Raw genomic sequence first — 13,749 nt, 5'->3', positions numbered from 1 at the left:
TAAAAATGCCAGAAGAAACAAAGCAATGTTAGTTATAATCCAAATAGTGAAATAAAACGTTTTATAGTAGGGATAATGCAAGATCCAGACAACACTGGTCTTTAAATAGTAACCCAAAACAACACTCTCTCTGTCTTTATCCTGGCCAGTGTCGGTGCACTTGCTAAAAAATCCTTTTTTCCCTTGCTTCGGATTTCTCTTGTTTTTATACTCCATTTCACAGCCCGCAACTCCATTTCTCCAAATCCAGGGTCAGTTTATCCAAAACGGCTAGTCGGCTTCTGTCAACATTTTTTAAACTACAGAACTGAATTTATTTACACTGAAACAGACACACACACACACACACACACACACACACACACACAAACAAACATAACCAGAAGAAGTCCATACTGTGTAAGACTCACAGTGAGGCTGTTTAATTATTCAAATCTTTTTCCTTTGCACAGAAAGTAATAATCTAATACTTGATCCTTGCAGAAAACCTTCATTTACTTTTGCCCCCCTTCTACAGGGAAGTCAAAGGTCATGATCAGTTATAGCAGCATCCCGGGCACTAGTGACAATTCACAACCTGTTTCACTTCATTTAAATGTGTTTTCCTTGGTTTTCTACACAGCATCTAGCATTGAAGAATTCACTCCAGCATAACCAAGAACTACAAATATCAGTAAAATAATACATGTCTTACTAATCATTTGTAAACTGTATACATTTTAGTGGTGGATGTGCATAGCTTGTTTCACCATGTTTGTTCACAGCAAACTACTACGTATTCTAGACACAATGCACATTAGTTCAGTTCATAAGTAAACATAGTTGCCGACTCACTCTTCTGACTGTCAAAGGATCATTGTGAAAACTTCAGGGAGAAACGGTCAGCCTCTTCCATGAAGGGCAAGTCAAACTTACCAATGAAAAGTATTTCAGTGAGTTTCAGTATCTTACTTAATGCCACTTTAGCAGCTGATTTAAGGGGCTCTATCCCAGGCCTTTTGGGTGAAAGTGGTCACCGTACTCAGAGAGCCACCTGAAGGTGCTACCTCATGATAGTGAGTGCATAAATATATTGAGTTTCATAGCTAACATGGGTGATTTACTTTGTTAAATAATGTTTAACAGCAGTGAGCTGCACACTCTCTAAAGGGCAAGGGACGAACATCAAAAGAGGAACCTCTAAGTTTGGGGGGTTTGTTTAGCACTTAGGCCCCACCAGAGCAGAGCTTAAGCTATCCAGGGGGTATTTGGACCAAACAGGGGAACTCTTAGGTGTGACATTAGGTCACAAATGAAAAAGAGAAAGAGAAATCTGTATATTTGACACTCAGAACAAAGAGGACAGACACTGTAGTGCAATAGCTAGTTCCAGTAGCACATATCCTGTACACTAGTAGAGTATATGCCTGGGGGTACTGTTTGTATAGTACGAATGAACCAGAAAGACATCCTGCTGTTATTCTCCATATCACTACTGTACTCGGTCTGATCTCTGCTCTGCCAATCTCCCTCTCTGCCCGTAAACCTTCTAAAATTAGCCTTACCTCGGGTTTACAAAACACAAACCCTCCTGCCAGTCATAGATCTTTTAAAGTCTACCTCAGCACCATAAAAAGCCATGTTCCCAGATCCTCTATTTATCTTCTTTCCCCCTCCCCTCCATGATTTCCATCTCTTAGTTTTCTATTCAGATTCACCCCAGCTTATGTCTTGTGACCCCATAACCATGCTCTGCACCTTGTTTGGTTTCCCCCACTGTCTCCTCTCCCTTTCTGTCTCTTTTTTACCCCCACTTGATTCCCAGCCCCCCCCCACCCCCCACCCCTCTTTCTGTCCATCCCAGGGTTTATCCCCTCATCACTGATCTCCCTCCATCCCTCCAATCCTCATCTGTTCCTCATAGGAGCAGTGGAGAGAGTGAGTGACGGAGGAATATCCAACTGTGCGTGATACCAAAAGTGAATGAGCGGGAGTAAGTGTACAGGCAGGCTGAACTTATGACAACGACCAGAGGGAGACCGCTGGAAGAAAAGTGATTAAAGATCTAACAAAACACCTTGAGAGGAGTCTCCTAATTGGTGAGTGGATGTCCGTATGTTGCATTTTATATATTTTGTTTTAAATAGTTGTGAAGTTGTGCCGTGCTGCTCAGATGATGGATCACATTCAAAGACTCTTGGGTTCAAGAGCTTGAATCCTAAAGCTTATAGTTTTTTGTTGGTCATGATCGTAAATATAGTTAAACATAAATATAAACAAAAGTTAATTCCCAACTTAAAAAGTTGCTGATTTTTTAAGTGCAGTACGCTTACAAAATCATATACTTGTGATCTTACAGTGTGTAGGACATACGTAAAAAAAAATATATATATTTTGATATCAAATATAGAGATGCTATTCAAAATTCTATCACATTGTATGCACTTTCATGAGTTTTAGCATGTGTTGATGGCACACAGCAGAGGGATTTACATGGGATCAGCTATACAAGCCAGACAAAAAACAAATTCCTTTTGTTATCTGATTCTTAATACTGTCAGAAATAATCTGCATGATAAACGTTAAGTTGTTGGATGTGTGGATGTATCAGGCGTGTTGTAAAATTTAGATTCAAAGTGGTAATGGACACACTCTCTGTTACAGAATATGTAATGTTATATTGATATGGTGTGTTATTATAGTATAGCTTCAGGAAACTCTACTAGTAAAATTGATGATGGATAAAATAACCAGACAGGTATGTCTGTTTAAGGCTAATCCAGTGATTACAAAAAAGGTACTGTACATTATCACATTGAATGAAAAAATCACATACACATTTCAATATTACCATAAATCAGTCCTGCTCATTGATTTAAAACATTGCCCACCACAGCTTTATACACCAAGATATACTAAACAGTCAGATGTCACTGTATAAACAATGTGGCTAAATCTCTGTTGGTAGACAAATTTATTTTGCCTCACAGTATCACCGTATCACCCAAGTTTTGTGTTAACTGGCTATGAGGAATACAGGAACTATCAGGCATCACACAATCAAATCAACAACAGCCATGTTCTGAGATCTTGTTTTGTTGTTGGACCAAGAATGCCAGGAGCTCTCAGATCCCTGGTCACATTAAAGTTCATAGGCCCAGTCACACCGAAAGAACATTCCACCTTTCACAGGCTCCCTTTCTCACAACTCTCTCTGCGTCCTCCATCTGCCCCCCCCTCCCTCATTCTCATCCCACTATCTGTCCCCCCACCCCCCTCTCCCATGCCTTTCTCCATCTCTTATCCAAATGCAAAGAGCAGTCAGTAATCGGATGAGAGCAGATTTGATTCAAAAGGCTTCCCTTTAAAATCTCAGCCAGTAGGATTTAAATCTCACTCTCCTGCCTCGCCTCTTACTCTCCAACACACCTCCCCCCCTCCCCTCCCTCCCTCCATGTGCCTCCTCTTCTCTCTGGCTGTGCTAATGCACTTCACCATCCGGCAGGCCCGAGTAGTCATTTAATCACATGGAACAATGGCAGGGTCCCAGGAACAGAATGGCAAAAGGATAACAGCACGACTAAAACACTCAAGCATTCATTACAACACTCATTATCAAAGCAATTTACCACCTGGAGCAAAGGCCTAAAATCCCCTGTTACCAACTTCAGGGACACTGCAATCATCAGCAGTTTCATACAGGACACCCGTACTGTACCTGCTGAGGTGTTTGGAGCACAGCACTACTAAAAAGGCCATAAACACACACTGTAATAGTATTTTAACACATTTCAGGCCATCCTTCCATTCACTTTAAGCATTACAGATAGATAAAAGATAGAGTCCAGTGGCAAACAATTAAAGCAAATCTCTTTCTTTTACAGAGTCACTCCCTCCTTCCTTCACTCCCTTCCTCTCCTTTTCACTTCAAACAAATTAGAGGCAAATCCAATTGGTCATGTGTTTTGACAGGGACTCTCATTCAAATAGTGAAAGAGAGAGAGAGAGAGAGAGAGAGAGAGAGAGATTGCTGCAGGGACGCATTCGATAACATCAACGCAAGTATTCCCTCCTATCAGTTTTTAAGGTAAGATAAAAGGAAATATCATGACAAGTAGTTCGTCACAAGAGGGAAAAGTAATTTGTGATATCTGCACATGTACAGTAGGAGGAGGAGGGTGTTGTTGTTGAGGTTGGTTATATTGTGCTGCTTTACCATGAAGTTAGTGTCTCTGTTTCTGTAAAATCAGCTCTGTGACTCTGCCTCTTTCACTTGTGCCTTGATTACATTTATCACACTGTATGAGTTTGTCCATTAGGTGATTGGTTCACTGCTAAACATTGCTCATTTAATCATGACAATATCAAATTCAAAAGCCATCAACATTAGGCGAGAGCTCACTGGAGTGTTAAATGGCACAAACCACCTGTCATCGCTGTGAATTTGTTAAGAAATGTGAGAGGTGACTGGCTGAGAGCTGATGACATTGTTAGAGGACATACTGGTTTGTGTGTACATTCAGGGTGAGGATGTGTGCTCTCGATAGGTGTCACATCATCTGAAGAGCAAATACTTTCCCTGTTAATGTCATGCTTGAATATTCATGCAGTCTGCGTGCGATTGTGTGTAAGTAGGTGTGTTCTGTGGGTTTCCGTGTGTGCTCCTGCCTTGTTTATGAAAGTTTGCAAAGTGGATGAGGGGTCAGTTTGACTTGCAAAATAGCACTTACTTGGAGACTGGAGCAAGAGAGGTATCTGCACAGGGAATGCTGTTACTGGAAAATATACCTACGAATCACAACTATTTTTCTTGAATGATTTCTTAGTAACTAAATTTTGTTTTTGTTGTCTCCACCTTTCTTTCTTCTTCATTTCAGGATTATCAGCTTTCCTGCCATCTCTCCCTGTCTCCATTGGTGACAGTGCCTAACAACCATCGCCATGGGTGAAATGGAGGAATTGCGAAAGGAGGTGGAAAATCTCAAAGACCAGATCACTGTCAGTAGGCCCATCCATATCATCTTTAATAGGCAATTTGACTGTCAACAGTATTCATCATTATCATTGTTATATATATATATATATATATATATATCAGCTGGTATTCTGTCTATAATGGAGTGGAATGGAAATTTCTAAGTGACCCCAAACTTTTGACCGGTAGTATATATATATATATATATATATATATATATACATCTAAGCTCAACACTGGCAGTAACCTGACTACCTGTGTTTGTATCTGCTCCCCAGGCAGCTCGTAAGACGGTGCAAGACACCACACTGCAAGAGGCAGCCGCCGGGATCACTGTGGTGGGGCGTGTCCAGTTGAAGACCAGGAAAACACTAAGGGGTCACCTTGCCAAGATCTATGCTATGCACTGGGGCGCTGACTCCACGTAAATACACAAATTGAAATAACACCTCTTGTTTTAGTTTACAGCCAAGATCTAATAGGTTTCTATTCAATATAGCACAAAATTAGAGTTAGGAGAGCCAATAAATGCAATTCTGATTGGTAAATTAAATTTGTGAAGTACTTTTAACTGCATGAATTAAGAGGAACGTGCCTGATTTATTAGCTTACTGTACATGTCTTCTTTCTTTTTTTTCTATCTTTGTTTTTTTTTTAATCGCTATCATTGTTACACCACCAGGCTGTGTGTCAGTGCCTCACAAGATGGAAAACTCATAGTGTGGGACAGCATTACAACCAACAAGGTAGGAAGGGAAAAGGAGAGGGGTAGCATAATTACAGTGATGGTGGTTGAGGGCAAATGTACACCACATGTAGCCATGAATTTGCTTTCCCAGCTGAAACTGAGCCAGCAGTAACTGAAATAAACTTTGCAGTGTAGGCTACATCCACCCTCAAACATGCAAACATTCACATGTACACATCACACACCTCACTGCTTAAAACACCTAAACACTTCTTATTCAAATCTTAAGAATTTCTCTAAAACAGTAAATATAAGTGACTATAAAGCAACAATCAAAGTTTAAAAAGACATATTTAACATATTACCATGGCCATAGAACTTTGGCAGAAACCAGTGTGTTAATGCAGGACCCTATCGCTTATATACCAAGAAGCTGATTTAGAAAATATGTTTATAGGGCGTTTGTGGCTTATGCTCAGAGTCAGTGATTTAAGTCCTTTCGGTTTCAGTGGTTGAAGTGGTGAACTAAGTTTCACCTGTGTCCTGTGTGTCCCCAGGTGAATGCCATCCCTCTCAAGTCATCGTGGGTGATGACTTGCGCCTATGCACCTTCGGGGAACCTAGTGGCTTGTGGCGGTCTGGACAACATGTGCTCCATCTACAACCTCAAGGGAAAGGACGGAAACGTCAAAGTCATGCGTGAGCTGGCTGCACACACAGGTAGGACAACGCAGCTCCAACTTACATCTTCTGAAGTCATTGATGCTCTTATGTTGGACTTGACTTGAGTCCTTCATGTCTTGAGGCTCTTCACATGGTATTTCTTTGATTTTCCAGGCTACCTGTCCTGCTGTCGTTTCCTCAGCGACAGTGAGATTATCACCAGCTCTGGAGACTGCACCTGGTAAGAATATAGTATGAGTAACTGAACAAAAAAGTATGCCGCAACTTTTCTCTCTGTTGTTAAAACAGAAATAAACATTGTCTTTGGTCCGTTTCCTTCTAGCGTACTATGGGACATTGAGACAGGGACCCAAAAGACCATCTTTGCAGGGCACCAGGGAGACTGCATGTCCTTGGCCGTGTCCCCAGACTTCAAGTTTTTCATCTCAGGGGCATGCGACTTCACGGCCAAGCTGTGGGACATCAGGGAGGCCCAATGCAGACAGACCTTTGGAGGCCATGAGAGTGACATCAACGCAATTGGGGTGAGTATGAGGAAGATTACCACCTCTCTTCTGTATCCAATCTCTGCCTTTTTTGCTCAATGGAGGCCTAGTTTCTAATCACTTCTCTTTCTTCCAGTTCTTCCCGAATGGTAACGCAGTGATAACAGGGTCGGATGATGCCACCTGTAAGCTGTACGACCTGCGAGCTGATCAGGAACTCATCACCTACCAGGACTCCAGCATCATGTGCGGGGTGACCTCCCTGGCCCCCTCCAAGTCAGGACGCCTGTTACTGGCTGGCCATGACGACTTTAACGTCAACATCTGGGACACACTGAAATCTGAGAGAGTGGGTGAGTACAGGTGGAAAATAGAGATGATGAAGTCAATTTAGAAACTGATTTTAATGCATCTGAAACCTCCAGTGTTTAACTCCTGATATGGGATGAAGTGTTCTGCATGTTCTGTCTGGTACTCAGCTTACATCATGTTTTTTTCTTCTTTGCCATGGTCCAGGAGTGCTGGCTGGTCACGACAACAGAGTGAGCTGTATCGGAGTGTCCTCAGATGGGATGGCGTGTTGCACAGGATCCTGGGACAGCTTCCTCAAGATATGGAACTGAGGCTGTTCCTCACCAGTGAGCAGAAAGAGAGCAGTTAATATATGCCTGGGTAAAAGTGAAGAAGATAAAAAAATAAATTGTTGTTTGAGGGAGGGGTTGAGGGACGTGGTGCCGCATAGGGTGAGAAGAGGGTATTTTAATTGTGCCAAGTCCTATCTAATGTTGGAGAGGGGTTGTAATGTGAAGATGATTTTCTCCTCTCACATAGCACTCTCACATTTCTTCTTACGTTATGGGGAAAATTAGGGGTGGGACAAGGGGCGGGGGTCTCAGTAAAATATCATTCCTCTTAATAGTTTCTTTTATTGAGGTTAAAATAACGATATGCACATTTATCGCAGCACTTCAGAGGTAACCCAATGAGAACAGTTGCCAAATGAAAATGGTAGCACACTGGATGAGATAGAGATGAATACATGTCAAGTTAAAGCCTGTGTAGGTTCACACTAGCTATACTAATATGCTGTTTTATATCAAAGCATAAGTTATGTCATATAAATAATGAGCGTTTGCATTTTTTGTTTGACTGTTTGTTCTTAGTTTTGGTAGATTCCCTAGATACGTTCAATGACTTTCTTTTCATTTTCTAACTTTAATTAAAATGGAGTTCTAGTTTGCAGATGTACATTAGTGTTTGAGTTGCTGTGTGTGATTGATGGACAATATTTTACTAGGATTTGGGGTCCCATAATTTGGGCAACCCCCCCTCCTCTCTTCTGTAGCTAGACCTGAAAAGTGCTTTGGGTAAACCGTTGAACTGACAGATGGGACAATAACATGTTTTATGGTTCACTAAGCACCTTCAAAAAAATAGTTGACCCATTTGTCTCAGGCAGGAGGACTTTTTGTATAAATGTTACATGGATGATAACAGCTATTGTGTGCACATGAGCAATACATCTGAAACTGTGTGTGAACACGTACTTTTTCCTCTGCATGGTACAAGATAAACTTCAAGCACAGTTTTATGTACATACAGAAAACAAATGTAAGTTTGCAATGGAATTTGGACTGCCTCTTTTCCAACACTGGATACACACTGCAAAGTAAAGCAATACTGTTTTTAAGGACTGTCTAATAAATATGAGAATCTGCATTACACAAGTCTTTAGTGTTAATTTCTGATATGCTGACTTCAGTTGAAACTTTGATTAGAACATATCCATATTTTATTCTGAAGGAATATGGAGTGAGACATGAAATATGGCTTAAATATTGCCAAGCACAATTTCAAATTCATTTTAAAGATGTCAGTGTTAACTTAAAAACTCAACGCATTTCCACTGTGAAAAAAAAAATATTCAGTCTTTGTCCATGAAAGAATTTAGAGGTTTGGCTGAAAGCATACAAAAGTGGCAGCTTTTAATAGATAAATGTAATGTTCACTTACAGGTTCCCTCTAGTGTTGATTACTGAAGCTTCATTACTAGCCGTTGGCATAAACAAGTATCAAAACAAGGAGTTGTGGTATTTTTATTTTTAATGCAAATAATTTTATTTATATTTACAAGAGAGGACAAAACAGCAGCAAAAGTAATATACACAGGACAAAAATCAGTTAAGAAAACATTACACATAAAAGCTTGTTTTAAGGGATATAAAAAGGGTCAGGATTCTGTACACGTTGCTGTAGTGAATCATCGGTTCTCCTTATCCAAAGACACTGCTAGCACTCTGCGGTCAATCTGTCCCAGCCTCTGCTTATCTGGGGTAGACACCTTCAGCTTCATCTGTAAAGTGGGGAGGACACATTACCTCAGCAATTGATTTACTTTCTGTGTTGGGATTCACTTTAGGACAACTAAATTACTCAAGATAACCTTAACAACTCAATACAGGTTCAAATTAAGTTTCAGTATATAAGGAGTAGGAATCACTAGCAATGAGTGTATGCTTGTATCCAATACCGGAGGACGTTGGCCCCTGGGCGAGTTGGTCCCTTTAAGGATCTGCAGCGGGGAGCGCCCTTCAGTACCTTAAAAAGAAAGGCAATGTCAAACAACATCTTATTATCAAAGACAACGAGAAGCCACAAAAAAACAAACAAACTACACACCTTTCTGCTTCAGTTTTCCAGACGGTCCGTTGATTTCCATGGTTACTTTCTTCACAGCCACACGGACCGCAAGAGGAGAAGAGCCTCCTTTTCCAGCCTGCACTCTTCTAGCTCTTTGCTTAGTAGCGCCAAAACCTTTTCCCAACCACTGTGGCTTGAACACCACCTGACTGGGGCTCTTTGAGTCAAAGGTGGGGCAGCGGATGCCGGTGCTGAGCTGTTGCTGCTCTGGTGGAGAAGGCAAAGGAGAGTCTCCATCAAGCTCTTTGGTTTCCTCTGAAGATGGCTTCGTCTCCTCTGACTGGGCAGGGGAACCATCTAAATCATTGGGGAGGGAACGCTCAACAGGGGACTCCGGTTCAACAGTGACAGAGGGAAGGGCATAAGAATGATCCACACCATCCCCGAGTAGGTCCACTTCCACACTAGGCACTGGGGATGAAGTACTGTCATTGTGCACCTCAACAATGATCTGGGATGAGGTTGCCCCCTCATGGCAAGTTATCAGGCTCATGCTCAGTCTCTTGTGAAGAGGAGACTCTCTTGCTTCTTCAGCCTCCTCCAGGCTGATTTCTGCCTCAGTTTCAATATCCACCTCCACTTGGGGTTTCTCAAGAAGCACAAAGGGGCTCGAGTCACCCACACTTTGGAGAGGGGGTTGCACAGGTGTGGCCAGGAGCTGAGCATGCTCAGCCAGGGAGCCAAAGGTGTGAGGGGAGTGATGAGTCAGGAGGGGCTCAGTGGAAGACAGCTCTTCACCCTGAAAGACCTCTTCCTCCACGGCATCATTGAAGAATTTCTGAGGGGCTTCAGGGACTTTGCCTTCAGTCTCATTGTGCAAAAGCATGCTTAGGCGGTGGGCAAAAGACCCAACTGTCGCTGTAGGGTACAATGCAGGAACATTATGTTACAGGACATTTTGCAGGTGAGAAAAGTTAAAAGTTAATCTTTACCAAATAGTTACCTCTCATGACTTCTCGGATAGGGGTGCGGCAAACGGCAATAGTAGGTGACCGGGGATCAGCGAATGTCAGTGGACACTCAGTTTTGGACACAAGCCCACCGACCTAGGAAAAATGTGTATGGTTAACCTGTTTTTAAATGTTTCCACCTCACATAGTATACAGTATGTGGGGTAGCAAGTCAGCCAGCTAACCTACCTGAATAGGTGTACGAACCACTCCTGTTGAAGGAGAGCGTGGATCGATCAGATCACTGACTCGACTGTTTTTGATTGCAGGTTCTGGTTTTATTGGTGCAGAAACAACCATCTTGCTCTCACTGGATCCCATGACGCTTATTGAACGTTAACTGGCTCACACGGGAATAGAACAGAATACAGTTTAAGGTCTACCAGAGCAGAAAATATGGTAACAAAATCCCATCCAAGTATAGAAGACAGTACACTAGTATAAAATACAGATAAGATATTTAAGGATTCAGGTTATTGGTCATTTAGAAATATACAAACAACAGTTGCCCTCCTGACTTTTAATTATTTAAAGTGCCTGCAAAGTGCTCGTACAACATTGATACATGACATGATTTCATTTCAAACATTGAATGTTTACATACTTCAATTACTATGTCTACGTAACGATTACACACACACACACTTATATTAGGATTTAGCTAAAAAATAAAGAACTAGCTTGCACGTCAACAACAAGCTAGCTTAGCGAAGTTCAGTTAGCGTGAGGTTTCCCCATTTCGTTTCTATAATAATCAGATGAAACTGTAGCTAACGTTGTGATAGTAACGTTAAACTTTGACCGTAATGAGTTTGATAGCGTGCAGACTGCTTTAACATAAAATCAACCGAGGAGCACCGTTTCAAATCTATTCTCTGGCTTACCTTACACGAGACGAAGACAGTCAATCAGGCGTGGCCCTAATGCTCTTTTCACTTTCCACACTTGTGAATAAGCAAGGGAAACACATACGACTTTTAAAACATTTAAATGGCGGGTTGCGTGCTTGTTATTTTTAAATGAACCAATCAGCGTGCGCGTCCTCTCCGCCTCCTCGACCTTGATTGGCTTAGAGCAGGGCGTTCTAGAACTGGGTGTGGTGTCCTGCTGCATTTGAAATTTGAAATGAATGCATTTGTTTTTGTCACATGTGGGGAAGAAAATGAAATGTTACATTGGAGCAATTCTCCTGAAACGTGCCTCGGCATAATCAAACTGCCTAAAGAAAATATCAGAAAAAGTGACACTTTTTAGGGAAATCAGGGAGAACAAAGCACAAGAATATATAATGATTTTTTTTTTTTTTACATAATATGTGGCTATTCTTCTTTAAAAAGATGTAATTTCACTTCTTTTTAAAACAGAAATTTACTTAAATGTGGATGCTGGAGTGTGTCAGCGTAATAATTATAGACTTTTCCTGCACAGGGTTAGTTAAAATCATTGTATATTTTCAAAATATAATATAAATTGACTAACTACATTTGTATAAAAATGATGTGTTAATTAAGTCAGTACACATTATCTGGTGGCACACCCCAGGCTCCATATATAAACTGAGATACTAACTAAAGAAAGAATTCAAATATTTAAAGTAAAACCTCTACAGTTGTAATTAAAAATCCAATATAAATACTTAAACTATTTTCTATTTTCTTTTATTATTCATAACATAATTGAGATTTACATTTATTTAGTTATTTGTTTCTTTTCATAACTTTGTACTTATTTTATGTCAGCCATTTTGTTCATTGATACAGAAAAAACAATTACCTACAGATGTTTGGAATCAAAGCTTTATTGCTGAATATTTTATTTTTTTACATAATATGTGGCTATTCTTCTTGAAAAAGATGTAATTTCACTTCTTTTTAAAACAGAAATTTACTTAAATGTGGATGCTGGAGTGTGTCAGCGTAATAATTATAGACTTTTCCTGCACAGGGTTAGTTAAAATCATTGTATATTTTCAAAATATAATATAAATTGACTAACTACATTTGTATAAAAATGACTATATATATAATAACTATTTTCTATTTTCTTTTATTATTCATAACATAATTGAGTTTTACATTTATTTAGTTATTTGTTTCTTTTCATAACTTTGTACTTATTTTATGTCAGCCATTTTGTTCATTGATACAGAAAAAACAATTACCTACAGATGTTTGGAATCAAAGCTTTATTGCTGAATATTTTTTTTTTTACATAATATGTGGCTATTCTTCTTGAAAAAGATGTAATTTCACTTCTTTTTAAAACAGAAATTTACTTAAATGTGGATGCTGGAGTGTGTCAGCGTAATAATTATAGACTTTTCCTGCACAGGGTTAGTTAAAATCATTGTATATTTTCAAAATATAATATAATTGACTAACTACATTTGTATAAAAATGATGTGTTAATTAAGTCAGTACACATTATCTGGTGGCACACCCCAGGCTCCATATATAAACTGACATACTAACTAAAGAAAGAATTCAAATATTTAAAGTAAAACCTCTACAGTTGTAATTAAAAATCCAATATAAATACTTAAACTATTTTCTATTTTCTTTTATTATTCATAACATAATTGAGATTTACATTTATTTAGTTATTTGTTTCTTTTCATAACTTTGTACTTATTTTATGTCAGCCATTTCGTTCATTGATACAGAAAAAACAATTACCTACAGATGTTTGGAATCAAAGCTTTATTGCTGAATATTTTATTAAACATTGCAGTCAGGATGCAACTAGCCTGAACACAATTATAGTGCAACGATTATGTTACAATACACAATATGGCATAAAGCATTATTTTACGAAGCAAATTGTTTTACAAGAGCAATATGAAAAAGAGCAAAAGATGGGAGGAGCCCAGAGAAATCATTATCAATGATATTACAATTATATGATCTTAACATCAGATGCACACACACACACACACACACACACACACACACACACACACACACACACACACACACACACACACACACACACACACACACACACACACACACACACACACACACACACACACACACACACACACACACACACACACACACACACACACACACACACACACACACACACACACACACACACACACAAAACAGTCCCGCTGGTTGTCAGTTCATTATCCTGGCTGATAATTGATTACTAAAAAATTAAATAAAAGTATAAAAAGAAAAAATAGGAAAAACTCGCTGTAGCACTTCTGATTAGTGTTTGTACTCTGGACTGGACCAATCCTGCTGAGAGCACTTTTAACAAAAAGAAGTACTCTTTTCAATG

General features: G+C 39.7%; 2 protein-coding genes across 3 annotated transcripts; one reads left to right on the top strand and one right to left on the bottom strand.

Moving 5' to 3' along the window:
* The first annotated feature begins 1,855 nt into the window (after positions 1-1,855).
* gnb3a (guanine nucleotide binding protein (G protein), beta polypeptide 3a) lies at positions 1,856-8,533 on the top strand. Of its 2 annotated transcripts, XM_039806923.1 has the most exons (10): positions 1,856-2,078; positions 3,864-4,066; positions 4,857-4,977; positions 5,233-5,378; positions 5,637-5,700; positions 6,200-6,362; positions 6,480-6,546; positions 6,649-6,850; positions 6,948-7,164; positions 7,328-8,533. In XM_039806923.1, exons 3-10 carry the CDS (start codon positions 4,921-4,923, stop codon positions 7,432-7,434), a joined length of 1,023 nt encoding a protein of 340 aa, XP_039662857.1. In that variant the 5' UTR covers positions 1,856-2,078; positions 3,864-4,066; positions 4,857-4,920; the 3' UTR covers positions 7,435-8,533. The 2 variants fall into 2 exon arrangements, with proteins under 2 accessions (XP_039662857.1, XP_039662856.1); XM_039806922.1 differs by lacking the exon at positions 3,864-4,066.
* A 363-nt stretch (positions 8,534-8,896) lies between these two features.
* On the bottom strand, positions 8,897-11,459 carry cdca3 (cell division cycle associated 3). Its single transcript, XM_039806921.1, has 6 exons — positions 11,346-11,459; positions 10,651-10,801; positions 10,455-10,557; positions 9,491-10,369; positions 9,342-9,409; positions 8,897-9,164 (listed from the first exon to the last, which is right to left on the bottom strand). The coding sequence occupies exons 2-6, from the start codon at positions 10,780-10,782 to the stop codon at positions 9,072-9,074; spliced, it is 1,275 nt and encodes a 424-aa protein (XP_039662855.1). The 5' UTR covers positions 10,783-10,801; positions 11,346-11,459; the 3' UTR covers positions 8,897-9,071.
* Between the last annotated feature and the right edge of the window lie 2,290 nt (positions 11,460-13,749).

Source organism: Perca fluviatilis, chromosome 7, assembly GCF_010015445.1.
Source record: "Perca fluviatilis chromosome 7, GENO_Pfluv_1.0, whole genome shotgun sequence".
NCBI lineage: Eukaryota > Metazoa > Chordata > Actinopteri > Perciformes > Percidae > Perca > Perca fluviatilis.
This window is presented reverse-complemented; position numbering and strand designations above follow the sequence as displayed.

Bases quoted from the DNA above. Each gene is read 5' to 3' on its own strand.
- gnb3a (XM_039806922.1), top strand. From the start codon at position 4,921: ATGGGTGAAATGGAGGAATTGCGAAAGGAGGTGGAAAATCTCAAAGAC. The intron at 5,701-6,199 runs GTAGGAAGGGAA...GTGTGTCCCCAG, and splicing joins ACAGCATTACAACCAACAAG to GTGAATGCCATCCCTCTCAA. The intron at 6,851-6,947 runs GTGAGTATGAGG...TCTTTCTTCCAG, and splicing joins GTGACATCAACGCAATTGGG to TTCTTCCCGAATGGTAACGC.
- cdca3 (XM_039806921.1), bottom strand. From the start codon at position 10,782: ATGGGATCCAGTGAGAGCAAGATGGTTGTTTCTGCACCAATAAAACCA. The intron at 10,558-10,650 runs GTAGGTTAGCTG...CATTTTTCCTAG, and splicing joins TGGTTCGTACACCTATTCAG to GTCGGTGGGCTTGTGTCCAA. The intron at 10,370-10,454 runs GTAACTATTTGG...TGTACCCTACAG, and splicing joins TATCCGAGAAGTCATGAGAG to CGACAGTTGGGTCTTTTGCC.